The sequence below is a fragment of the Liolophura sinensis genome, chromosome 1 (assembly GCF_032854445.1).
Source record: "Liolophura sinensis isolate JHLJ2023 chromosome 1, CUHK_Ljap_v2, whole genome shotgun sequence".
In the NCBI taxonomy this organism is placed as follows: domain Eukaryota; kingdom Metazoa; phylum Mollusca; class Polyplacophora; order Chitonida; family Chitonidae; genus Liolophura; species Liolophura sinensis.
This window is the reverse complement of record NC_088295.1, coordinates 91,866,528-91,892,933: the sequence shown is the minus strand read 5'-3', so window position 1 is coordinate 91,892,933 and position 26,406 is coordinate 91,866,528. Positions and strand designations below refer to the sequence as shown.

General features: G+C 38.9%; 4 protein-coding genes across 5 annotated transcripts; 2 read left to right on the top strand and 2 right to left on the bottom strand.

The window, feature by feature from the left end:
* Positions 1–293: 293 nt before the first annotated feature.
* Positions 294–8,498, bottom strand: LOC135481731 (out at first protein-like). The gene is made up of 4 exons (XM_064761400.1): positions 8,234–8,498; positions 6,750–6,884; positions 2,552–2,729; positions 294–2,095 (listed from the first exon to the last, which is right to left on the bottom strand). Exons 1-4 carry the CDS (start codon positions 8,465–8,467, stop codon positions 1,818–1,820), a joined length of 825 nt encoding a protein of 274 aa, XP_064617470.1. The 5' UTR covers positions 8,468–8,498; the 3' UTR covers positions 294–1,817.
* A 281-nt stretch (positions 8,499–8,779) lies between these two features.
* Positions 8,780–13,599, top strand: LOC135481954 (uncharacterized). 2 transcript variants are annotated; one of them, XM_064761745.1, is made up of 7 exons: positions 8,780–8,917; positions 9,314–9,362; positions 10,138–10,245; positions 11,193–11,346; positions 11,931–12,031; positions 12,255–12,437; positions 12,739–13,599. In XM_064761745.1, the coding sequence occupies exons 2-7, from the start codon at positions 9,351–9,353 to the stop codon at positions 12,781–12,783; spliced, it is 603 nt and encodes a 200-aa protein (XP_064617815.1). In that variant the 5' UTR covers positions 8,780–8,917; positions 9,314–9,350; the 3' UTR covers positions 12,784–13,599. The 2 variants fall into 2 exon arrangements, with proteins under 2 accessions (XP_064617815.1, XP_064617814.1); XM_064761744.1 differs by lacking the exon at positions 8,780–8,917 and adding an exon at positions 9,012–9,220.
* Positions 13,600–15,473: 1,874 nt separating this feature from the next.
* On the bottom strand, positions 15,474–20,076 carry LOC135482319 (cyclin-dependent kinases regulatory subunit 1-like). Its single transcript, XM_064762247.1, has 4 exons — positions 19,980–20,076; positions 18,238–18,327; positions 16,977–17,104; positions 15,474–16,703 (listed from the first exon to the last, which is right to left on the bottom strand). Exons 2-4 carry the CDS (start codon positions 18,294–18,296, stop codon positions 16,609–16,611), a joined length of 282 nt encoding a protein of 93 aa, XP_064618317.1. The 5' UTR covers positions 18,297–18,327; positions 19,980–20,076; the 3' UTR covers positions 15,474–16,608.
* Positions 20,077–20,293: 217 nt separating this feature from the next.
* Positions 20,294–26,199, top strand: LOC135481730 (succinate dehydrogenase cytochrome b560 subunit, mitochondrial-like). The gene is made up of 6 exons (XM_064761399.1): positions 20,294–20,380; positions 21,640–21,693; positions 22,263–22,361; positions 22,622–22,683; positions 24,139–24,302; positions 25,236–26,199. The coding sequence occupies exons 1-6, from the start codon at positions 20,364–20,366 to the stop codon at positions 25,350–25,352; spliced, it is 513 nt and encodes a 170-aa protein (XP_064617469.1). The 5' UTR covers positions 20,294–20,363; the 3' UTR covers positions 25,353–26,199.
* Positions 26,200–26,406: the final 207 nt, after the last annotated feature.

The following is a 26,406-nucleotide window of genomic DNA, read 5'->3' as shown; positions in this document are numbered from 1 at the left end:
CTACATGTAGCCCATTCATATTAAGAGCAAGATCACAAGCCAAACAAAAAATATAAAGACACAGACTTTTAAATCCACAATTTGTCATAAAAATCCTAGCACACAATCACTGTTACGAATAAAGCTGGTTTTATAGTGAACTACCTTGGTGCAAAAGTTTTAAGAAGAAATGATTAAGGCTGAATTATGCCAATTCAATGGATGAAATCTTCAGCATATGAAAAAGTGTAGCAATCAGGGCTGTTCAAATGTTGGCATTATGGCATATGACTGTGTAGTATATGACAGTGTGGCATTTGACAGAATGAATCACTATTATTCTTCAACACATTACCGGTGCAGCTGATCAGACTGAATATAGAAGCAGCTGATCACACATAATGCACGTGCAGTTAATCAAATATCACATACAGTGACTGTTTATGTGCGGTTGATCAGATGTAATAAAAGTGTACAATAAGAGTGTATAGCTGATCACCTATTTTCTCACACATAAATTCTACACTTCACACACCAACTATTGCAATCCTGGTGAATACATTCTCAGTTTCATCCAATCAAACATCACAGTTTCATCCAATCAAACATCACAGTTTCATCCAATCAAACATCACAGTTTCATCCAAACAAACATCAGAGATCTATCTAATCAAACATCAGCTCCACAGTTTCTTCACATCACATTGCATAATTTGGCCTTCATTACATTGCTCAACCATCTAGTGCTGAGTAGAGTCCACACGTCATCCTGATAAAACTAACAAAAGTGATGGAGCCACACTAAAGAGTAACACTGGAAAGTAATGTACAGTGTATATCAGCTTTGTCAGGTGTAAACTAATTCTGACCCAGCTGATATAGGCCTGCACTACCAGTTGAAGCTTGCCCTACACTATTTTCACTGTTGATCATTCACCACTAATCACCACCATTTATTGCTTTTGTCATATAAAGACAGACTAAAGCAGCTACCCCCAAAGTTATCATGATAATATCTTCAACCATTGCAGGTAAATACAGAGCTTTTCCTGCCTCCAGGAGTTGAAATACAGAGTGAGGAGGTTACAGATCATACAGCTCCTTTTTCCCACTTGTTCCATGGTTTGGTCTGCATACTGGTATAAGGGTTACACAGAAGTATTGTCTGTCATAAACAACAATGCTACTCCCACAATACAGAATCTATCTACTGGTCTCCACAAGGCTACATTGAGCCTTTCACTAAATATTATGTTGAATCATTTATTAAAAGGGAGAATATAAACTGATCCCTAAGGTCCTAAACCCCAGGAAAATGGGAAAGGGGCACTACTCTTTGCAGAAATGCTGAACTTTTGTGATAGTCAAGATTTAACAAAACAAACTTGGACATCTTTTATGTATACTGTCTACATATGAAGCAGGTATGTCAACATGTAAAGCAAGTGTCTGCGTATAAAACAAGTCTGTTTGCGTATAAAACAAGTCTGTCTATGTATAAAACATGTCTGTCTTTGTAAAAAAATATATAGATTGTCCAGCACAAGTGTGATTGTGTGTTTTTCAAATTACACAAGACAGATAGTGCTCATAATGTACAAAAATACGCTACTTTTCCATGAAGTGCCCTAAGGCCATGCAGTTGACTTAACAAAGTATTGTTCAGAATTACATTCTGACCAACAATATTCAAATGAGGAAGATCTTGGCAGGACTACCTTATCTTCTGCCTAATGAAGATGTGCTGCTCAGGTACGAGTCTTTGTGAATGATACTTTGGGCATTCTTTATTGGGTTTTTAGCTTAGTATCACAGGTCTTCTTGGACTCAGCTCTGCTTCATACTTCATCCCAAATACACAGCATTTTCTGTCTTGCATAGTGCTCAAACACGCGGCACTTGCGACACGTCTTGATGCCACAGCGATAGCTGACCACTCGCCCAGTCGAGTCTTTCCCCCTGCAGTACTTAAGACCACAAGGATACCAGCCTACACAGATCTCATAGTGACACAAACATGGCTTGCTGAGGTCAACCAGTTCAGAGCACCGCGGCAGTTTTGTGAAAGGGAAATGTTTGGTCGCTGAAGCAAGAGTACTAGCATCCTTGCCAAGAACTGAAATCAGACATACAATCATGAATATTGCACAGGCAATCTAACAAATACTGGTATATCAAATGTATGTACATGACATTGCAGTCAGGAAAGAAAATGTAGCATCTGTTACTTTCTTGATTACACAAAAAATAACACCCCATGATGGAAATGAAACTAGATATTTGCAAGAGGTCTTCTTCTTTCATTTATACGTGTACATACTGTTGAAGGCAAAAACAACCATTTATAACACCAGAGCAACTCTCACCTACTGATCAGCTCCTGGTTCTAAAGCACAATTGAAAATACTACTAGGAACATTGTTTATGGTTTGTTAAGGAAGAATAGATTCATAGGTTATAACCTCACAAGAGGCGACATGTAGTATCTACTTTGGTTAACCTCAGTTTCATGTCACATGCTATGTCCATCTCAATTCACAACTCCAGCAGAGCAGTAAGAGGAGTGACCTACATTTAGACAGCAGTTTGACATCGGCTTCCTTTGTGAAGGTGGTGTCCTTCGCCTCACGACACATGTCATAGATCACAGGGCTGATCATCTGTGACTTGTCCAGGTCCACGAGTAAATCCAGCTGCTGAAGCTCCTGCCCTCTGTCATCCTCCGGCGTGCGAATTGCACTTGGGTTTTTCTGCCACAGAAAAGTAGTCAGAAAGGCGCATAATTTTACATAGAGAAATGATCTTGTCACAATTAAGAGCAAATCTCCACTCTCAATGATACATGTATGTGACATTCTCGCTACTGTGCTTGAACAGCTACAAGTAGCAACCCCTATGTATAATTCCTATGCTTATGCTTTGTCTTTCTTTCATTATGCGTTACATGTAAAACTTGGATAACTCTGTGAGAAGCATGCGTGAGCAGAACCTTAATTCATATAGCTATAGCTCCCTTCAAATTAGCAACCTTTTCAACCACTACTGCAACCAATATTTTCAAACATTATGAGAGAACTGAGAATTATGGGGTGTAGAGAAATAATCTGGCCAGTTTTATGAAATTAGCATTTTGCATCTTCAATGACACATAGAAATCATTTTTGGCGTCATTTTCATAATAATTATATGCATAAATTCCCATGAAACAGGGCTTTAGAGGTCATAAAGGTTGAAGGTTTAGAAACAGGGCTTTAGAGGTCATAAAGGTTGAAGGTTTAGAAACAGGGCTTTAGGGATCATAAAGGTTGAAGGTTTAGAAACAGGGCTTTAGAGGTCATAAAGGTTGAAGATTTAGAAACAGGGCTTTAGAGGTCATAAAGGTTGAAGGTTTAGAAACAGGGCTTTAGAGGTCATAAAGGTTGAAGATTTAGAAACAGGGCTTTAGAGGTCATAAAGGTTGAAGATCTAGGAACAGGGCTTTAGAGGTCATAAAGGTTGAAGATTTAGAAACAAGGCTTTAGAGGTCATAAAGGTTGAAGATTTAGAGTATTCAAACCAATCCAATTTCTCATTCAAAAAATACTAAAATTCTTTCCTAAAGCAGGCTGATGGGTACGAAATCCTATCACTAGCCTCAGTTACAACAGCAGTATACTTGCAGTACTCCTGTACCCTGCATATTCTGTGTAGCTTTAGATAACCATCGTTTACAGCAATTACATAACATACATGAATGCTGAGTAATATGCCAGTTAATATAAAAAAAGATCTGAAAAGGCTAAATTCCTCATGTACAACTCATAATGACCATCTGTGCTAAATTCTGCATGAATATCCTTTCAACAGGTTCAAAGATACAGGGCAATAAAACTGAACCTAGTTATGCAAAATAAGCTTATTATTATACAAATTATTGCAGTTATTGACCTGAACAAGACCAAACAGCACATGTATGAGTCACAATGATCCTGTCAGTAACCATTCATAAATATGGAATGGTGGGCTGCTCACAGAAGATATCCAATAGTGGGCTGCTCACAGTAGATATCCAATAGTGGACTGCTCACAGAAAATATCCAATAGTGGAAGTTCACAGTAGATATCCAATAGTGGACTGCTCACAGAAAATATCCAATAGTGGAAGTTCACAGCAGATATCCAATAGTGGGCTGCTCACAGCAGATATCCAATAGTGGGCTGCTCACAGAAGATATCCAATAGTGGGCTGCTCACAGAAGATATCCAATAGTGGGCTGCTCACAGCAGATATCCAATAGTGGGCTGCTCACAGAAGATATCCAATAGTGGGCTGCTCACAGAAGATATCCAATAGTGGGCTGCTCACAGCAGATATCCAATAGTGGGCTGCTCACAGCAGATATCCAATAGTGGGCTGCTCACAGAAGATATCCAATAGTGGGCTGCTCACAGAAGATATCCAATAGTGGGCTGCTCACAGAAGATATCCAATAGTGGGCTCCTCACAGTAGATATCCAATAGTGGACTGCTCACAGAAGATATCCAATAGTGGAAGCTCACAGTAGATATCCAATAGTGGACTGCTCACAGTAGATATCCAATAGTGGACTGCTCACAGTAGATATCCAATAGTGGACTGCTCACAGAAGATATCCAATAGTGGAAGCTCACAGTAGATATCCAATAGTGGACTGCTCACAGCAGATATCCAATAGTGGAAGCTCACAGTAGATATCCAATAGTGGACTGCTCACAGTAGATATCCAATAGTGGACTGCTCACAGTAGATATCCAATAGTGGACTGCTCACAGAAGATATCCAATAGTGGAAGCTCACAGTAGATATCCAATAGTGGACTGCTCACAGCAGATATCCAATAGTGGAAGCTCACAGTAGATATCCAATAGTGGACTGCTCACAGTAGATACCCAAAAGTGGACTGCTCACAGAATATATCCAATAGTGGGCTGCTCACAGAAGATATCCAATAGTGGACTGCTCACAGCAGATATCCAATAGTGGGCTGCTCATAGAAGATATCCAATAGTGGACTGCTCACAGAAGATATCCAATAGTGGAAGCTCACAGTAGATATCCAATAGTGGACTGCTCACAGTAGATATCCAATAGTGGACTGCTCACAGAAGATATCCAATAGTGGGCTGCTCGCAGAAGATATCCAATAGTGAACTGCTCACAGTAGATATCCAATAGTGGAAGCTCACAGTAGATATCCAATAGTGAGTGGCTCAAAGTAGATGTCCAATAGCGGGTTGCTAACAGTAGATATCCAATAGTGAATGGCTCAAAGTAGATGTCCAATAGCGGGTTGCTGACAGTAGATATCCAATAGTGAGTGGCTCAAAGTAGATGTCCAATAGCGGGTTGCTAACAGTAGATATCCAATAGTGAGTGGCTCAAAGTAGATGTCCAATAGCGGGTTGTTAACAGTAGATATCCAATAGTGAGTGGCTCAAAGTAGATGTCCAATAGCGGGTTGCTAACAGTAGATATCCAATAGTGAGTGGCTCAAAGTAGATGTCTAATAGTGGGCTGCTAACAGTAGATATCCAATAGTGAGTGGCTCAAAGTAGATGTCCAATAGTGGGCTGCTAACAGTAGATATCCAATAGTGAGTGGCTCAAAGTAGATGTCCAATAGCGGGCTGCTAACAGTAGATATCCAATAGTGAGTGGCTCAGAGTAGATGTCCAATAGAGGGCTGCTAACAGTAGATATCCAATAGTGAGTGGCTCAAAGTAGATGTCCAATAGCGGGCTGCTAACAGTAGATATCCAATAGTGAGTGGCTCAAAGTAGATCTCCAATAGCGGGCTGCTAACAGTAGATATCCAATAGTGAGTGGCTCAAAGTAGATGTCCAATAGTGGGCTGGTAACAGTAGATATCCAATAGTGAGTGGCTCAAAGTAGATGTCCAATAGCGGGCTGCTAACAGTAGTTATCGAATAGAGAATGAACGATGGAATATCCCCCTCATGCTATTCTGCTCTACATATATGTGCAAGCCATAGTTAAGTCATTTAGCCATTCCATTAAACATTGCTTTCCTTGTTGGGCACCAATGCCGACACTCTGATTTGCCTTATGCCATAGTAGGCCTATACTCCAGCTGGCATACCGATATGACCTGCTGTCAGCGACTTACGTGGTCTTCCCACATTCTTTCAGTGTGTCTCAATTACCCGGTGTCTGTAATTATTGAGACGGCATGGTAAATGTCGAATAGTGTGCTGCTCATAGAAGATATCAAATAGTGGGCTGCTCACAGTAGATATAGTGGGATGTGCACAGTAGATATCGTGGGCTGCTCATAGTAGATACAGTGGGCTGCTCACTGAAGATATCAAATAGTGGGCTGCTCACAGTAGATAAAAATTGGATGCACACAGTAGACATAGTGGAATGCGCACAGTAGATATAGTGGGCTGCACACAATAGATATAGTGGGCTGCTCACCGTAGATATAGTGGGCTTCTCACAGCAGATACAGTGGGCTGATCACAGCAGATATTGTGGGATGCACACAGTAGATATAGTGGGTTGCTCACTGAAGATATCAAATAGCGGGCTGCTCACAGCAGATGTCCAATAATGAGCTGCTCACAGCTGATATAGTGGGCTGCTCACAGTAGATTTCATGGTTCACTATGTGTCTCGATAATGTGGACAGAAAGTTTCTATGCAATGAACAATATCAAAATAATGAATCCATATAAAATCAAAATATAATGGACTTTGACATGCTTAATTCACACCACAAACCACTCACCTGCCTCAACTTCGACATTGCATCTGATGATATAAATTCATTTTTGACAAACCGCAACACAAAACAAAGAATTTGGTACTGAGTTTGTCCTCTTTCTTCTTCCCCAAGAATTAAGGCACGTAAAATCTGTACTTCCTGAAATATTGAAAAAGTCAGTCTGTGACATAATAAATCAAACTAAATATTAAGAATATTGATCTTGCTCCTAATTGCTTACAGTCATTACGCTAATTATCTTTTCAGATGTGGATACAGTCTTTATTTTTATACCAATATTGTGTGGGAATAGTCAGTCTATTTACACAACATTATACTGTTTGTTAAGTTCTAAGCTCTGATTCTATAATCAGGTAAAGTTAAGATACGTAAACTGCATTCAAAATATCTCTTTGGTGTTGAAAATGTTTGTGATTATTTTATTAACCTGAATGATACTTAAGAGCTTGATCCAAGAGTGTATGTTTGTCAAAGTAATGTCAATTTGTCGGCAGCTATCTTTGACATGCATAACTTGGCTAGTTCTACTAGGCGTGTAGGGACTGTCTGAAAAAATCTTATCTTTATCCTTCAAACAACACATTTACAAGAATTATAGACGAAACCTGACCAACAGGTCAGAATCACAAAGGTCTAGGAACATCCACCTTGTTCAAATCCACTTTGTATTCAGATCAGTCTTGAAAAACATGACTATTTTTTAAAACATTTAATGCATGGCATGAGTCGCAAGCCTCAAAAGAGTTTCATAATTGACTTCATTTACTGCAAAGAAAGGATTGATGTGTTTTCAGTAACATAATTCATAATAATGAGTCTTTGAGAATTGTTTTTTTTTTCTGTTTCATTGGATGGGGGAAGGGAAGTTCATGTTGATGTTCATTGTTAGACTCCCTTCTCAGGAGTTCATAGTGAAAAGTTAATTCTTCAATGAGTTGAAGCTATATATTTGAGTACACATTATGTAAACAGCAACACGAACTTCACATCTCTGTTATATGTTTTGTCCCCTTTCCTGAAATATTAGCAGTGTACCGAAGCTTTGGAAAATACGTGTACCTTGATTAGTTAACACCCAATTTTATTAGCTTTCACTCTACAGCTCTTTATCTATCAGAATATAAAAACAGAGAGTATCTACAGCTGGTGTAAAGGTAAGGTTGCTGCTGACTTCTCAGATGTTTACTGTGGAAAGCAGATTCTTCCATGAATTTGTCTTTTTACCACATGACAACATCCTCAACTTTATTAATCCCAACTCAGCAGTTATCCCATAATGGACCTGCCTGGAAAGTCACAGCCTTTTAGTCTAATTAAATTAAATGTGGTCTAATTTCAACAATTTCTGACATTTACCTGCCTAAGATAAATATCAGAAATTGTTAAAAATTGACTGCAACGTTTTATTTAATTGGACTAAAAGACCCCACAGTGGCCTATCATAACCAGAAAATTAATCTGGCAAATTTAATACAGTGAAGAAGTACCGATTTAAAGTCGATAAACTGTGTAACAAATGTTCCGTCCGCAGTTTTAAATTCCAACTGAATTGTGTCGTCTGTAGTGTTTGCGTTGATGCTCTCTACAATCACATCCCCGCCTCGGTTTTTCACGTTCACAACGAGTTGACCCCACGACACACACACAGATATATACAGAATTGCCAGGACGGAGAGGCACGCTGACATCGTGTCCCTATATCCATCTGACGCGCAACTCATTTGCAGTTTATGACAGCTATTCAGAGGCAAACCTTCACCCAAAAACAAAGTCAGTCATGACACTTCCGGTAGACAGAATTTAGAGACTGGTGAAAAAACTCGACAGAGCTAAAAATCCGATGTATTCTTACGATTATTTAACCCATTGCATTCAGCTGTTCATCTCTTGTGGAATTTGTATTCTATTTTATTGAGATTGGAAGATTTATGTCAATCTTATGGCTCGACTTTTTGACTTCTTTTTCCACTTTTCCTGTACGTTTGTATTTTTATTGACACCCCCACACTTCCCGTTAAATAATATACGTCACAGGTATTGGCCATTGAGGCGTTTTCCGCTGTCTGCTATTGGATTCACGAGCCGATGAGACAGTGATTTTACGTATCACGGTCAGTTGGCGAGGCGTCTCTGTGAAGAAAGTACGAGAAAGAGGAAGAAAACCCAAAGAGGTAAGATAACGCGGAAGGATTAATTGTTTCTTATAAATAAGAGTTAAAAACTAATTCTTTGAGCAGCATGTTTGCTGAGTGAGCTAAAACTAAACGAAGTTGTATACCTATGTGTTATAGCACACCTGGAAGAGCTGGGCGGCTACAAGTGCATCGACTGTTTGTGACACCTATATCTTCGGGTCAAGGGCGGCCATTGGCTTGTTCTGGTTGTAAGTTCAACCATGTCGAAATTTCCTCTCCCGTTGACAGATTTAGGACTCCAAATAACCACTGCCACCTCTATGAATTTGTACTGGGAAGGTATAACATAGCGCAAATTTAGATCTGTCTTCAATTCTGTGTCGCACTTTTCAATTTATCCGTGTGTTATCCTTTTTTTTTTTTTCATTTCAGATATTTTGAATCAAAACGTACGCTACCAGTATTAAAGATGGCTAAGAAGGTAAGATTATTCAATTTCGTCATTAATATGATCCATCATCTGGCATTCCTTAGTTATATCAGCTTGGTTGAGGATTAATGGAAGCTAGTGTATCATATAGACAGGCCATGGGCAGGTAGTGTTTGTACAAGCTCAGCTTATGATATTCCAGTCCACTTCAGTCTCAGCTGCATATGGTTATGAGTCAGATCTTAGTATATGTAACTGAGGCATCCAGCATATAAGTACCTAGGTATGGACAAGTCATGTCAGCTAATGGTCATTCTTATCAAAAGTCATTGCCAAACTGAAACTTTGACAGTTGGATGGTCTTGAATGGATGAGGTAAATTATAAAGAGTCTGACCTATAAAGAGAAAATTTATTGTGAAATAACATTGTGGTGTACACAGTGGAGGGGTTGTATGACCTACTTCTAGTAGCCGTATTGGATTCATGTAGCAATTGGAGGTATGACAGCTCATATGTTAACAGAACTCCAATATGGCTACCTGGCTATTCTTCTGCCCATTTGATGATGTCACTTGCAATCCCTCTATACCACTAGCACAGTCTGCTGACTTGGTACCATAATAAAAATGCTCCTGTGACACACTGTGAGGGATATGCTTGACTGGTCACAAACAGAAAGGTAATGTTAAATGTACAATGCTTTCCTGTTTAACCCAAAATAATATGAGAATATGGTGATTTGGATGGTCAGTGGAATAAGCTATATAGTTCTAAGTTCCTGCTGTCTCACAATATGTTGAGCTCCTATGTGTATGTGTTTGCAGAATAAGGGACTGTTTGGATCATTACTGGATTCTGCGGACAGAACAGTGAATGCCCTAACTAAGGAGGTGGACAGAGCTGTAGGGTATCACACCGACACGACACTTCTGGTGAGTGCTCAGTACATGGTAGGTCTGCTCGTGATAAAGTAAACTTTTAGTATAGAGCAATATGTAACCTAAAAATCCTCAACAAATTTGACCAGTGTAGCATAACTTCAGGATCAATATGAAAAACCAGACCCGAAAACACAGTTGGTAGTGCGTCTGCTTCAGGGTCAATCCTGGATCGGGTCAGACCTAAGACTTGAAAAGAGGAAGTTGTAGCTTCATCATTTGGCATTTAGCATTAAGGGGATAGTGCAACGACTGGTTGACCCGTATCAATATAACGGCTCTGACGGGGCCGGCTTACTTGCCCTCGGTAAGTCGTCTCAGTGAAGCAGCACTTGATAAAAGAGCAGTGGAAACCCGTCCTGCAACAAGGAGGCACATTACATGTACATGACTCTAAGGACTCCTATATGACAGAATAATTGTTAAGTACCATGTTAAACCCCACTCAGTGAATATGAAAACATAATTCATAAGATGTTAAGAACTAAAATGCATTGGTCAGGTACATGTAGGTGCACGTACATGTGTAGGAACGTCACAGAAATACTGAAATATGTTCGTGTCAGATATCATTCCTCTAATGTGCCTAAAGTGGTACTGTTGTGTCTGGGGTGGAATTTGTTATGGACTCAGCTAAAGGTACCAGAACACACATATTTGTATTTCATCGTTAAGGTGACATTGCAGGTTTTTATGCGGGAAATAAACCATTCATGTTGGTGCTGTACATGTAATTATTCTATGGTGCTTGCATTTGTTTTGACTTTAATTAACCTTGGTTGGGAGAATTTTGTTGAAAAGTAGAATAAATATGACTACTAGTATCACAAGTGTATGTAGCCTGTTCTGATGTGATCACAAAACAGTGTTCAAACTAGAGCATGCCAGCAAGTCAATTATTTTACTTCATGATTATTCATGTTCTCTGTTTTTGACAACAGCAATTATTCCAGACCCAGAATGTTGTTCAGCTTGTGTCCAGATCAAACGGTCAAGCTCTTCAGATTGTCATGTCCCAAAGTGGTCAGCCGGTGGTGGATGGGTTGGGTGCAATTAATCCCCACGGACACACTATCCAAGATCAGCCGTTCAACAGTAAGTCTCAGTGTTGGTGTGGAAAGGCAGGAGAGTTCATGTTCACTGTCATGACTGTACATTGTGTGTCACTATGTGTAGTGGAGAATGGTATGTTTTCTTAAAAAATTAACGGCATTGTAGTGAGTGAGTGCTTGGGGAATAACATGGTACTTAACAATTTTTCAGTCATTTTTCAGAAGGAGTGTAATGTGCCTCCTTGTTGCAGGATGGATTTCCACTGTTCTTTTATCTAGTTGTGCTTCACTGAGACGACTTACCGAAGACAAGTAAGCTACCTCACCCGAACCATTATACTGGTACAGGTCAACCAGTCGTTGCACTATCCCCTTAATGCTGAAAGCCAAGCGAGAAATCTACAACGTCCTTATTTAAAGTCTGAGGTGTGACCCACCCAGGATTGACCTTGGATCTACCGCTCTCAAAACACATGCTCTACCAACTGTGCTGTCAGTGCCGGTTAACAGCATTATATCCTGCTGGTCAGTTGTTCCACATGTGAAACAAAAAAAACTGTGAATGTGATTAAATGATAGCTTATGCCTTTTTTCTGACACTTATGAATAAATGGTTTCACTTTGTAGCACTGTGGACAGTGATAAATGAAGGCAAAAACCAAGTCCGGTTGCACAACAATAACAACTATCTGGCTATTGTCAATGGCAACACTATAGTCATGAACATAGTAAGTATCTGCCACTTCACAGAGGAAACCTGATAGTGGTAAACCAGTTTTTTTGTGAAAGCTCACAAGTTTATGATGGCTTTTGATTTTCAGTCCGTATTTCTGTTTGTCTTAACCATGGAAATCATAAATTAATTTTCATCGATTAATATTGTGATATTGTATTTCATTTGTGTTGGGAACAGATTTTAGTGATTGACAATCTGCCTTTTTCCTCTGACAGGCTCCTGGAACACCCCATGGCGTGGAATCCAAGTTCCAGCTTTATCAAGTAGCAAATCAGTTTGTAACGTTAGAATCCTGTAAGGAATATGGTCGTCATGTTGGCATCTTACCAAACGGCACATTGAAGCCTGCCTTGGCGACAGGCAAAGATTTGCATGGACAGTTTGGAGTTCGGCTTGTGGTGAGTATTATAATCTGTATGCCCTGTATGTATTGATCAGTTTATCACTGAAAACGCAACCGGTACTTCCTAAATCACCTGTATATGCATTTGTACATACATGCGACCTACTATACAGCACTCTACTGTGTTCAGTAGGCATTGTCAACATGGTGGTCAATATGATGTGTTGCTACATGTGCATTGTTATACTCTCACTATTCAGAATATCGAACTCCTGATATCCAATTTTTACTTCAACTGAAAACCTTGTTTAAACTTGGAGTTGGCCGACTATATACATTTGTTTTGTTTGTTTCAGTTTTCTCCCTATGGTTCCCAGCCCCCCATCACTAAGCCCAAGTAGACAAGAGTTCTCAGTGGAGGTTTAACCAGAAAACTGCTGTTTTGCGTTAGCAGTGCAGGGGTTGCTGCGTACTGTAAAGTTCAGATTTCTAATTTCCACGTACATTGTTAAGTTAACTATCAAATGTTATATTTGATTAGAATGATTGTGCTATTGTTAGGATGTTGTTTCATATATTTTACCTTTATCCCAGCAGGATGTACTTTTTACTGAACACAATGTTATCTGGTAACTTTACAGATCTTGTTTTGTATACTTTGTCTTTTATATCCACTCATATGTATATTTTTCTTATGACACTTTGTTGTACCTTATATCTGTAGAAAACGGTAAAGTCATAGAAAAATTGTCCAGTCCCATTTATATACTTGAGAAGGCAGTGACATTTATCAGTATGTAATGAATCAGAATTACCTCTCAACACATCCTGAGACGTCCATGAGTGGGGTGCCGGGCTTTTTTTTTTTTGTAAATAAATTTTCTGTTTTATTAAATCACTTCATAATTAACGATGTGGATATTTTTAAATTCTGGCTGTTCAGATTTATTAGACACTAAAGAATTCTATCAAACACCTCTCTCCACCCCCCACCCCCACCAATCCTCCCAAAAAGAAAACAACATATTTTTAGCTTTGTGTTGTCGGAAGATTACTATATGATTTATTGAATCAATAACATGCATGTAGAATAACAATGAGAAGTAGATTTCTTTTATGGCTTTATTTTGTACTTTTATTCATGTCATAATCCCCATTAACTGAAATATGAAGTTTTTGGCCTTTGGCTACAATAAACTTTCTTAATGTAAGATTTACATGTTTGTTTATGTTTTATTCTGTAAAGCCATGCTTGTTAACCCATGCTTGTCAACCTTGACTTCCTTTTAAGGTTTATTTCTCTCTCAGTGTGGTGGTCAGGGTTATGGAGACTGGGTGTTGGGAGGATAAAATGTCTAAAGGAAGCAACTGTTATTTGACTGATGTGGCATGTTGTTGACAGTGGATATACAATGCTTAATTTCCTGTCATATACATGTAACATGATTGCAAATCTAAGGAGATTTCTGTACAGGAATTATTACATTGGGATAAAAACAAATTTAGGGGGAGTGAGTCAGGGCCAAGGAGGTTTACATGTAGTTAAGTTGTTGGCCCTTCAGCCACAAGAGCAAACAAGGTTCATTTTCAAACCTGGCATACTTGTTGACATTAAGCAGTTGACAAGGCATCCTGTCGCTATTTTCGCAGTTTAATGAAGACCATTTGCCTGTATGTCACATGTGGGAAAGTTCATCAGTAACTTCCCAAAGGTTGGTTCCCTGGGCACTCTTGTTTCCTCCACCCAGCAGAAAATTCTTGAGTACATGTACTTTTTTACCCATCAGTTAGTGTCCGCCATTTCGAATGCAACTCAACATCATCTGCCAGCCAATATCACTGCATGCTGGGACTGTGGTCCATGCGATCATTCAATCAACCAATCTCACTGTGTGCTAGGACTGATCAATGATATTATTCAGTCAACCAATGTTGTATTTATTTATTTACTTGATTGATGTTTTACGCCGTACTAAAGAATATTTCACTTATGCGACGACGGCCACCATTATGGTGGCAGGAAACTGGGCAGAGCTCGGGGGAAACCCATGACCATCCGCAGGTTGCTGCAAGACCTTCCCACGTATGGCCGGACCAATGTTGTAAACTGCTAATGCACTGACCTGTGCTATCATTCAGCCCACCAACCTGCCAGCATGGTGGGACTGATCTAAACGAAGTGTGACTTATGCAGGTTGCAATTGTACCACACAAGCAAGTAGGAGACAACTGTGCCCCATCCAAGCATGTGGGTTACAACGGCCTTTCCCATGAATGATGGTTACAACTGTGTCCCATCCATGCGTGTGGTTTACAACTGTGTCACGTCCATGTGTGTGGTTTACAACTGTGTCCCATCCAAGCATGTGGCTTACAACTGTGTCCATCCATGCGTGTGGCTTACAACTGTGTCCATCCATGCGTGTGGTTTACAACTGTGTCCCATCCATGCATGTGGCTTACAACTGTGTCCATCCATGCGTGTGGTTTACAACTGTGTCCCATCCATGCATGTGGTTTACAACTGTGTCCCATCCATGCGTGTGGTTTACAACTGTGTCCCATCCATGTGTGTGCTGTACAACTGTGTCCCATCCACACGTGTGCTGTACAAGTGTCCCATCCAAGCATGTGACTTACACCTGAGCTTCCCATCCATGCATGTGGGTTACAACTGTGTCTTTACCTTGTATGTAGGGGCCTCCATGGCTTAGTTGGTTAGCACGCTAGCACAGTGTAATGACCCAGGAGTCTCTCACCAATGCGGTGGCTGTGAGTTCAAGTCCAGCTCATGCTGGCTTCCTCTCCAGTCATAAGTGGGAAGGTCTATCAGCAAACTGCGGAAGGTCGTGGGTTTCCTCCCACCATAATGCTGGCCGCTGTCGTATATTCTTGAGTACGGCGTAAAACACCAATCAAATAAATAAATAAATACATATCCCTTGTATGTTAAAATGGAGTTTGACCCATGAGTGACAAATATAACAAAGTTAGAGAATAATGACCTTTCATGGGATGTTGCCATGGAAACTGAGAGTTAATCACATACACTCCAGATTAGTTAAAAACAAGTTGGACATGACTTGGTTGATAATATATTAAAGCAGATTGAATTTATTCAGCCTGAGATAACAAAGTGTACAAATACACATACATTTAATAACATTTCAAAACAAATAGTTTAACATTAATGCAAAAGATTTGTGCCAACCGTTTCTTAATATTGAACAAAAGACATTAGTATAGAACAAGAAATTCTGCTCATTTAGCACAACCATAAATATCCTAGCAAATGGAGAAAGTTTCTGAATTTTACATCAAAATATTACTTATTACTACAGTACTAAAAATATTTTCCAAGAACTAAAATGGTATGTAACTTAAGATCAACTTTGTGAAACAGCATAATGCAAAAGCACATTCGGAAAAGGCAGAGAAGTGGCATATTTGTTGTTAAAACATTTCAACAAAATTAAGGATTCATATAATTTTGTCAAAATATTGAAACGCCAAATTTGGGACTTATCAGCTTTTTCAGAGTATTTATTCTTTTGCTCTATGCTAAGCTTATTGATGGATCAGCAATGCTTTTTGAAACCGGCCCCACCATTTCCCATTTCACAAACATCCTGACATTCCTTTACACCTCTCTGGATATAAAACAATACAGACATGAACCATACCTGGGTAAGCCTGTGCTTGCCTTAGACCTTGTGACAGTTCAAACATCATCGGTGCACCAGGTGTAGCCACACAACGGTAGGACAGAAGTATGACAGGGGCATTTAATATAAGACCAAATCACACAAACCCAGAAAAAAATCATGATCTTAAAAACTTTAATAATTGAAAAAAACAGATGTTTATGTAACACTTACGTCAATCAATTCCAGTATACTTTCTGAAACCTAAATACATACATGCATATGTTGTACTTTAATATACATCTATTGTTTTTCTGCGCTCAACACATTACTTCTGTATTGGATGTAAAATAAAGTACTGGTACAGCATGTACAAGTCACACAGACCTGTGGAGATAAGTTATTGCAGTATAACATCAAGCTCTATATACAGCTGTGCAAGCCACTGTCGAGTATCTCACTGACCATTGGCTGAGAGGAAGCACATTCCTGGTGACACCCAGCAAGAGAGCTGCTACTACCCATAACCGTACATCATGACTCGAACAGGTATTACACGAATGCTGACAGGTGTTGGTGCTCTCACTGGCCATGGCTGATAGTGTGCTGTGACACAGGCTGGGTGGGCAGTCTCTGGGCATTAGTCAGAGGGCGTCTGAAGAGCAGGACATGTGGCTCTGCATGTACAACATGTAGAACACCAGTTACAAGAGTGAGACAATAGAACATGGCTTAATATGAATGCCAGAAAACTCACAAAAAGAAGTTACTATGTATGTACTATCAAATAAGACCTTGGGTTTTGTCTGAACCCATATGGGTACAATTTCAAATCTTAGAAAAAACAAAAAGATTAATATAGCTCATGGCAGGAAGTCTTTATTTGCACAGAAGAAAGTGAGTTGTGATCTATGAAGAGAAAATGGGACCCCAATATAAGTAACAAGTACCTGGAGCATGAACCATGTAGTGGATCCAGCCTGGTGATTGCTGAACTCCAAGATTTCTCCACTCTGTCTCTGACATCAGATGAGTTTTGGGCACCAGTTTGGCTATGTCAGCTGGCAGGATAACATGCCTGTGACAAAATCAAAGAACAGATCACTTTATATGGTAATATTTTTTCAAAGTGAGTAATCTGTGCAATGTGCATGTTGCACAAGTAGTAGTAATTATCCAATAATTTCTGCTTTAGCACACCAGTTTGATGTTATATCAGTCAGGGAATTAAAATAACCAATGCTGAGGCCACTCAATTTGAAACAAGAAGATACATGTAAGTCTGATGACTCCTGATCTGACATATCTATCTGCAACTATTAAACAAGTTAAGAATGCTCTACTGGTGCACAGAAGCATCCTTGTGAAAAATATTCTTGTTAAATGTCAGGATTGTGTTGTACCATAGTTAAATTGTATTGATATCAGTATTCAACTAAGTAGACAACTGAGACCAAGAACTGTGTAGTGTTATTAATCACACCACTTGACAAACCACTAGAATCAAATGGCACATTGGGTTGGCTTTTCAAACTAAACAGTTATCAGGTATTTCATCACACATAACAATAACAGTATGTCAAGATCTCTCAGTCACCATATCAATGAATGATTTATTTATTTATTTAACTGATGTTTTATGCTGTACTAAATATTTCACTCACACCATGGCGGCGGGCAGTTTGGTGGAAGGAAAAGGGGAAGAGCCCGGGGGAAACCTACAACCATCCGCAGGTTGCTGGTAGACCTTCCCACGTACGGCCAGACAGGAAGCCAGCATGAGCTGGACTTGAACTCACAGAAACTGCATTGGTGGGAGGCTCCTGGGTCATTGCCCCGTGCTGGCGTGCTAAGCCCCTCAGACACGGAGGCCTCCATCAGTGTTATTATTTATTTCTTTGACTGATGTTTTACACCTTACTCAAGAATATTTCACTTATACGACGGCGGCCAGCATTATGGTGGGTGGAAACCGGGCACAGCCCGGGGGAAACCAACGACCATCCGCAGGTTGCCGACACACCTTCCCACATACGGCTGGAGAGGAAGCCAGCATGAGCTGGACTTGAACTCACAGCCACCGCATTGGTGAGAGACTCCTCGGTCATTACGCTGCGCTAGCGCGCTAACCAACTGAGCCACGGAGGCCCCCTCCATCAGTGAATGAATCTAACTATTACTACAGGAACATCCATTGTTGTCAAGTAATACCTGTACTCAAATGTTTCATCACAGTATTTTTCAGAATATGAAATCTGATCCAAAGGCATGATGAATGGATTCTCTTTCACTGCACTTTTCCTGAGAAAAAAAAAACATTAAATTACAATATTTTGACAAATTGCTATAAAATACCATTATATTTAAGTTATTATATTAAAACTCTTTTCACACTGAAGTGTGCTCACGCCGAATGACAAATTTACAGGCCTATAATGCATGGTTCCGAAAGTAAAGAAATCCAACATCACTGATATCACTTGCTTATGTTATCCATCGTTGCTCAGGGAATCAGGTCATTTTGTACCTGAATACCTCATACCATAGTTAGTAATCGACTGTTTTACAATGGTTCCTTTACAGCTGAATGGGAGCAATGCTAGCCCCGAAAGACTCCAACTCCTTTTCTTATACTGGCCTAGCGTCATTGGAGTCTTGATGCTTACAATGATAATTTCATGCTTAACGAAGGTCCATACCAATTCTCTTTGTTACAGAACAAGTGCAGCGCAAATAAAATACACCAACCTAATAATCTGCTTTCTGCATCCACTTCATTGCCACCATATCTCCCAAATCATTTTAGAATACATTTGTTATAGCCATGAAGGCTTCCACTGTATGGGCTCTTCGGCGAATGCCACCATCTTTCCACTGCTCCACTATGAAGCATGACAGCACGTAGCTGCTGAACATGGCAGCGGTCGCTGAGGAGCGTATACCATGGAAGCCTTCATGACTATAATAAATCTATTCTAAATCAAGCAGGGACGCACGGAGGCAGTGTGGTCGATGCATAAAGCAGGTCTTTAGGTTGGTGTCTTTTATTTGCGCAACACTTGTTCGATAACCAAACCCTTCGTTGAGTGCGAAATTAACATAGTAAGCGTCGAGACTCCGACAACACTAGGCCAGTAAAAGAAAAGGAGTTGGAGTCTTTTGGGTCTAGAACAATGCATGACTATTATGCGAGCCCCTGCAAAGTGAAGTCATCCAGGGCTAGTCAGAACATGGGGCATAACACTATAAGCCTTCTTATGGTGGCAGTGCGGTTGATGCAGAAAGCAGGTCTTTAGGTTGGTGTCTTTTAGTTGCGTGACACTTGTTCGATAACAAAAACCTTCGTTGTGTGTAAAATTAACATAGTACACGTCCAGACTCCGACGACACTAGGCCAGTAATAGAAAAGGAGTAGGAGTCTTTCGGGTCTAGTGCAATGCATGACTATCATGCGAGCTCCTGCAAAGTGTAGTAATCCATGGCTAGTCAGAACATGGGACATAATCCTATAAGTCTTCTTATAATAACCTTTGGTAAAAGTTATATATGGAATTTCGTGTGGATAGTTATAGTGATTATATCACGTATGGTACGAGGTAACGTGGGTACGTAGTGACATGAAACTCTTTCACGACAAAACGCTTCTCATATTTTCATTATAAAAAACTGATTCTTCAATGAATTGATGGGACCCTACCACTTTACTGCTGTCATTACTTTCCTGTAGCCAACAGGTGAAAAATTTTAAGTAACAATGCAAGGCCGTCCGTACAAATCGTAAATTGTTCACAACTATCATAACTAAATGTGCTTTGGTGTTGTTGTTGTTGTTGTACGTTCATTATACATTTCAGTTTTGATAACTTCAAATATTAACTATTGAATAAGTATTGCATGGATTTGACTGAATTACATATATCTCCTGGAAGTGTTTCAGTACACATTGGTGTTACCTGTTTATCTACTATGAGTTCTGTCTGTCTTCCTCGTCTGCCTCGCAGTGCCTGTTTGGAAAGAATTTCAAGTCTGGCGCGTTTTTGGGATATTTATTTTTGTCTCGCAGTATCTCGCGATTTCTCTCGGGCGTAACTAAAAGGTAAAAATTGGAAGTCGGAGAAAAACATATTCATTCGTTTTAGAAATACCTATGATGTTCATATATAATGCAGATAATGTTAATCTGTCCAGGTAGCTAAAATTGCTTTCGATTTCTCTTTGGTGTGAATGCATTTCATAAAACAAGATTTAAGTCCATTTTCGCTAAAAGGACAAACGAAAAGGTCAACAACCAGTCAAGTTGTTGTGGATAACCTTGTCAAGGCGGATAAGATCTCACGATGTCATTGCTGCTTCGGTATGGTTTTGTTTTTATCGCTACAGTGAAATTATTGACGCCTTAAATCTCACCTCAAATGCCATTTACATTTTTACATTTTCACTTTGAGATCGAGCAAATTGCATGCTTTAGTTTTACAGGACCTCAGTGTCCACTGTGTCCCGTAAAAACTCCTAGTCAGAAGTCATGATACGTTATGAAATAGTTCTAGTTACCAATTTCTTAAATTATAGTGTTTCTGTATAGAGGTATTCATCTGTGTCAAACATTTATTATATTTTCTGATAGTGAGAATTTACAGATGATTTAAATATGTCACTAATGGTGAAGATTGAAAACTTTAACAATGTGCATGTAGCTCTCGATCTACTGTCAAATTGAAACCTCTACGGCACTAGTCTCTACAGTTCTCGGACACAGCAACAATATTAGTCAATATAAGTATAATATTAAATAGAATATGTGTCATGCAACATTGCCAACAATATGAATACACGATATCAGCGAAGTTTGGGGTATGAACTTTCTTATATTTTACCTTGTTCCAAACTTAGTACGGGCCTACCACTAGGGTATTGATGGGAAGGTCATCTTCCTACATTACCTACATTATCAAGGCTTGAAAGAGTTTTCTTTTCAGAATTGTGCAAATCATCATGATAATGTCATATTTTATTGTCATTCTGTGAGGGCATCATCAGTGCCAAAAAAACAAACAAAAAAAAAAAGAAAACAGATAATACTGATCCAAAAAATTATGTATATATATCACAGGAAAAGTTCACTGGAGAAAGCAGATCTTTCAAGGTGGTCATCATTTTTAGCATCAAGTGTAGCAAACATAAAAGTAAAGAATCCTGTATATATATTGAAATTAACGACTTTTAAGATCACAGTCCACTATTCTTCAGTCTGTGTATTACAGAGCTTGATTTAATATTTCAAAGACAAAAGAGCAGTCTTGGTTCAAAATGTCTAATCATTTCAGCTGGCACATTTTGCCATTTCACTATCTCATTAAATGGTGCTGAGCATATGTGTCTTAATGACTAACACCTGAGGTATCATGTGGATTGTGTTTCAGGCAAAATGAACATGATGAAAGGATAAAAACTATTTTGCTTGATTTCATTGGAAAGAAAGGGAAAAATAAACAGTCAGTTTATTTTCTAAGATTGTTATTAAGTCAGAAGGCATTAGACAGTAACCACAACATAGTTTCAGGTATAAATCAATTACTTGGAGACTGATTATTTAGTTCATCACATTTGTTGCAGCACGGTTGGCAGGCAGTGCCTGTTAAGGTACCAATCACCTCTCATCAGAAGAATGTAAGTATGAATTAACTACGTGTAAAACATTTTTGTGAAGTCCATCTCCCTCTGAGTCATAAGGTTTATCAGATATATCAGTGGCTTTCTCTAGCTATGTCTAGTTTCCTCCAACCAAACTTGATCACAATGGTGCAGTGGTAATATTTCAGCATTAAAAAAATTTGAATAAATAAAATCTCAGTTTGTGCGTTAAACAGCAACAGTAGTTTCTCATTAAAATATTTATTTATCATACATGCTCTTTATTATTAAGAGACTCATTTTTTGTATATGTGTAAAGTATTTACTGTTAATGTTACAGGTCTTTCAGTCATGAGTGCTATTCTGAATGATGTTTACTGATGGATTTTCCATAAGAAGTTATTCCTTAAATTGTCTATAGTTTCACAGAGGTAAATGATATGCAAACCCATCTGTCTTATACTCTTGAGTCTTTGTCACTTGTGGGCCTTCATTTATCTGATTAATTTGGCTGCTGAAAATGCCAGCTGGTGAGAAATTCTGCATGGGGCTGTTTCTACGTAAATGTTAATGATTTCCGTTATTGTTTCACATGTAACTTGCAGAATGCCAATGTCATCATCAGCTTACAATGACATGAAGGATTTCTGGGAGAAAAACAACCGCCTGCAGAGACCATTATCCCCCCATCTATCCATATATAAGTAAGCTGCCCTATTAGTGTGTGTCCAAAAGTAATAGTACAGATTTAAAAGAGCCTAAAATGTTGACAGTGTTTACGATGAGCCAGGTGTACTGCCATACTAAATGTAATATTGTGCATGTCTTTACTAGTAAAATATGTAGAATAAGGACTCATTCAGGGTTTGTGTTCTTTGTTGCTGTTATTAATAATTTTGACATTATAAACACTATCATTTATCATTGACAATAAATGCATAAAACCTGTTTTTTTCTTCACCAGGCCACAATTGACTTCCATGCTGTCACTTGCCCATCGTGCTACAGGCATTGCAATGGCTATAAGTAAGTTAAAAAAAGTGTGTGATTATGATGTTTTAAGGACTCAGTGTTTCTCTGTGTAAATAATTGTTATTTTGTATTATATTTTTCAAGAATTCATAGTTTAACTTTTCATTAATTTTCATTAATGGTTTGATGGAAGGCTAGGAAACAGCAATCAACCAAGAACCCAGTAAAGGAATCTTGCAGTCAGGACACCAATCTTGAGGACAGTTTTGGAGTTTATAAACGTTCTTCATGTACATTTGGCCATCCATTAAGGATATAAAAAAAGGTGCTGTAAATTGGAAATTATGGTTTTATGGGAAATGAAAATACACATGTAGTAACAGCCCAAAAAAAGACACACACGCTCAAAAAATATGAGTTTAGAGGACTGTTTAAGGAGAAGCTTTTTTATATTTTCTGTATTTTATAGGACAAATCCTTATCTGCATATTGAGAAATGAAAAACCAATCATTTCATGTATCGTTTAAATACTTTGTTGTTGGTGTAACCCGACCTTGTCAAAAAAAAATAGTGTCAGTCAGTAGGGCATTATTATTTTTTTTTTATAGTCTGGCTAATCCTGACATTTAAATAGAAAGAACTATTAACAAAAGAAAAAAATGCAATCCCAATAAAAACTTTATGGCCCGTGTTTGGAGGCTGGGTCAGGTTGTTCCAAACATATCATTGATGATGACTTTGGCATTATTTTGCTTGTTCTAGAACATGTTTTCTCTGTTTTGAAGTCAACTGTAGTTCATTTATGACAAAAACACCTTTCCTCAAAATATTTGTTACAGAAATATCTTGTATGAAAAGTGCATATATCCAGTGGTACCTGATGTAGGCAACAAAACTGCTTATTGAAAACTCTGAAAAGTGCATAGATCCAGTGGTACCTGATGTGGGCAGCAAAACTGCTTATAGAAAACTCTGAAAAGTGCATAGATTCAGTGGTGCCTGATGTAGGCAACAAAACTGCTTATTGAAAACTCTGAAAAGTGCATAGATCCAGTGGTACCTGATGTAGGCAACAAAACTGCTTATTGAAGACTCTGAAAAGTGCATAGATCCAGTGGTACCTGATGTAGGCAACAAAACTGCTTATTGAAAACTCTGAAAGGAAGCCTAATAATTAAACTAAGACATAAACATTTGAGTCTTTGCTCTTTACCATTCCAAAAAAAAAAAAAATTCACAAACCTGGAAGCGTAGAAAACCCAGTTGGGTTATTGTTTTGGTAATTCTCTTAGCTGATTCCACTTAAAAATGTTTGGCTTAAAATGGTGTAATTCAAAATTTAAGAGTCAATTTGTTTGCATCATGGTTTGTTCATAAGTCATATTGTGATTCATTTATGTTTACCTAACATTTATTAGATAGGCCCATTCTAATTTATGAAAATTTAGTGTTTAAATCATGGTGTAAATTTTTATGAGACAAGTACATGTATGTGTTGACTTTGTCAGGTGTGTCAGCAGCCTCAATCGCCTTGCTGGCTATACCAGGTGACTTCACCCACTGCATTCAGGTGATCAAGGACCTTCAGCTTCACCCCTATATTCTGTACTCCGCCAAGTCCATCATGGCCTGGCCCCTAGTCTACCATTACATCAATGGTATTAGGCATCTGGTAAGTCCATCATGGCCTGGCCCCTAGTCTACCATTACATCAATGGTATTAGGCATCTGGTAAGTCGACCATGGTCTGGCCTATAGTCTACCATTACATCAGTGGTATTAGGCATCTGGTAAGTCCATCATGGCCTGGCCCCTAGTCTACCATTACATCAATGGTATTAGGCATCTGGTAAGTCGACCATGGTCTGGCCTATAGTCTACCATTACATCAGTGGTATTAGGCATCTGGTAAGTCGACCATTGCCTGGCCCCTAGTCTACCATTACATCATTGGTATTAGGCATATGGTAAGTCGACCATGGCCTGGCCTATAGTTTACCATTACATCAGTGGTATTAGGCATCTGGTAAGTCAATCATGGCCTGGCCCCTAGTCTACCATTACATCAATGGTATTAGGCATCTGGTAAGTCAACTATGGCGTGGCCTATAGTCTACCATTACATCAGTGGTATTAGGCATCTGGTAAGTCAATCATGGCCTGGCCCCTAGTCTACCATTACATCAATGGTATTAGGCATCTGGTAAGTCAACTATGGCGTGGCCTATAGTCTACCATTACATCAGTTGTATTGGGCATATGGTATTAGGCATCTGATAAGTACATCATGACTTCTAGTCTACAATTACATCGGTTCTAAAGAGCACATGTTTAATATATAAGTACGTCATGAAATTTCCTGTGCCATAACACGAAATGCACTTGTTTACAGTTATATAAACATCATTTGATTTTTTGAATTTCCCATGACACCCCATCTTTTTTTTTTTGTAAAGTGGGGACTAACACATGAAAATATTTCTGAGGAGTCTGCAATAATATTGTGCCCTTTCACAGAATGGCCAAATGTAACTGATTACCATTGTTATGTTTGAGTGTTTTACCCATGCTTGTGTTTGACCAGTACATTGTTGTCTTTTTTCAGAGCTGGGATGCTGGTAAAGGATTCAGCATGAATGCCACCTACAAATCCGGCTATTTTGTTCTCCTGCTCTCCTTCATTGTCACAGATGTGTTTGTGTTTGCCTGGCCACTCTGGTAAAACTCAAGAACCAATAGTTGAGGAAGAAGCATAAATCACTGGCTTAATGGAAGCAGAATAGATGCAGTTAATGCCCTTGACTCGCCCTCTGCTCTGGAGGAGAATTTACGCTCTGTCTGTTAAATGTGAAAGCAAGTTGACTTGATACACAGCTTCGGAAGAGTGTGGAAACTTTTGGGGGAATTGTAAACATTAGCATGTTTAGTTATAAAAGATTTATATTTAATATATTCCTCTGTGTTAAGGCTTTAGATCATGATATACATAAACAGACACCCTGTAAACCACAGTTGGATTCCTGGGGCCATGTTAACGAAACCTTCATGGTTTGTATAAGATCCATGACAGCACATAGTGAAGACATGTCACCATGGTAAATGCTTTTGATGCAATGTCATGATTGCTGTGAAAAGTGGCCTTCTGACAAGCTGGCAAGATGTTGGTTTGAGCAAAACAATTGGACCTGTGCTCTGAACCAGAGCCTGTCAGGTATATGTACAAGCATATGAGATGTGAACACAACTGGTAGGCCTTTAGGCATATTTGATAGACTCTAGCTCTGGGCCTGGTCAGAACATGTCCCCTCAAGCTGGCAACTTCCCCACCATTTTCCAGTGTTGATGTTTTTTTTACATATCTTGAAATATAATTCTACCTGAACCTTTCAAATTCATGTCTGAGGACTTCTTCAGTAGTTAAAAGCTTGTATGTATATAAAACTGAGACTCTAAATACAAGGTTTTGTTTACAAGATATTTTTCAATATTGATAGAGAGGGCAGAAAAAATTTTCCTCAGTTTTCCCCTTTCAGAAGAACACATGTTCATGGTGAATAAAATAAACACTTGTGAACAAACTGATGTTTTGCCATGTTCTTAATTTTTCTTGATAATTGTGAACTGTTGAAGTAGCTCACTACTGTCAGCTGGTCTTGTGCAATGAAATCATGATGTCTTTAGTTTATTTAGGAATAGTTTGCATGATATTGTTCACTGTTTCAACTTTGTGGGAGGTGAGAATCAGTCAGGGGCCATAGAAAACCACTGCACTTTCC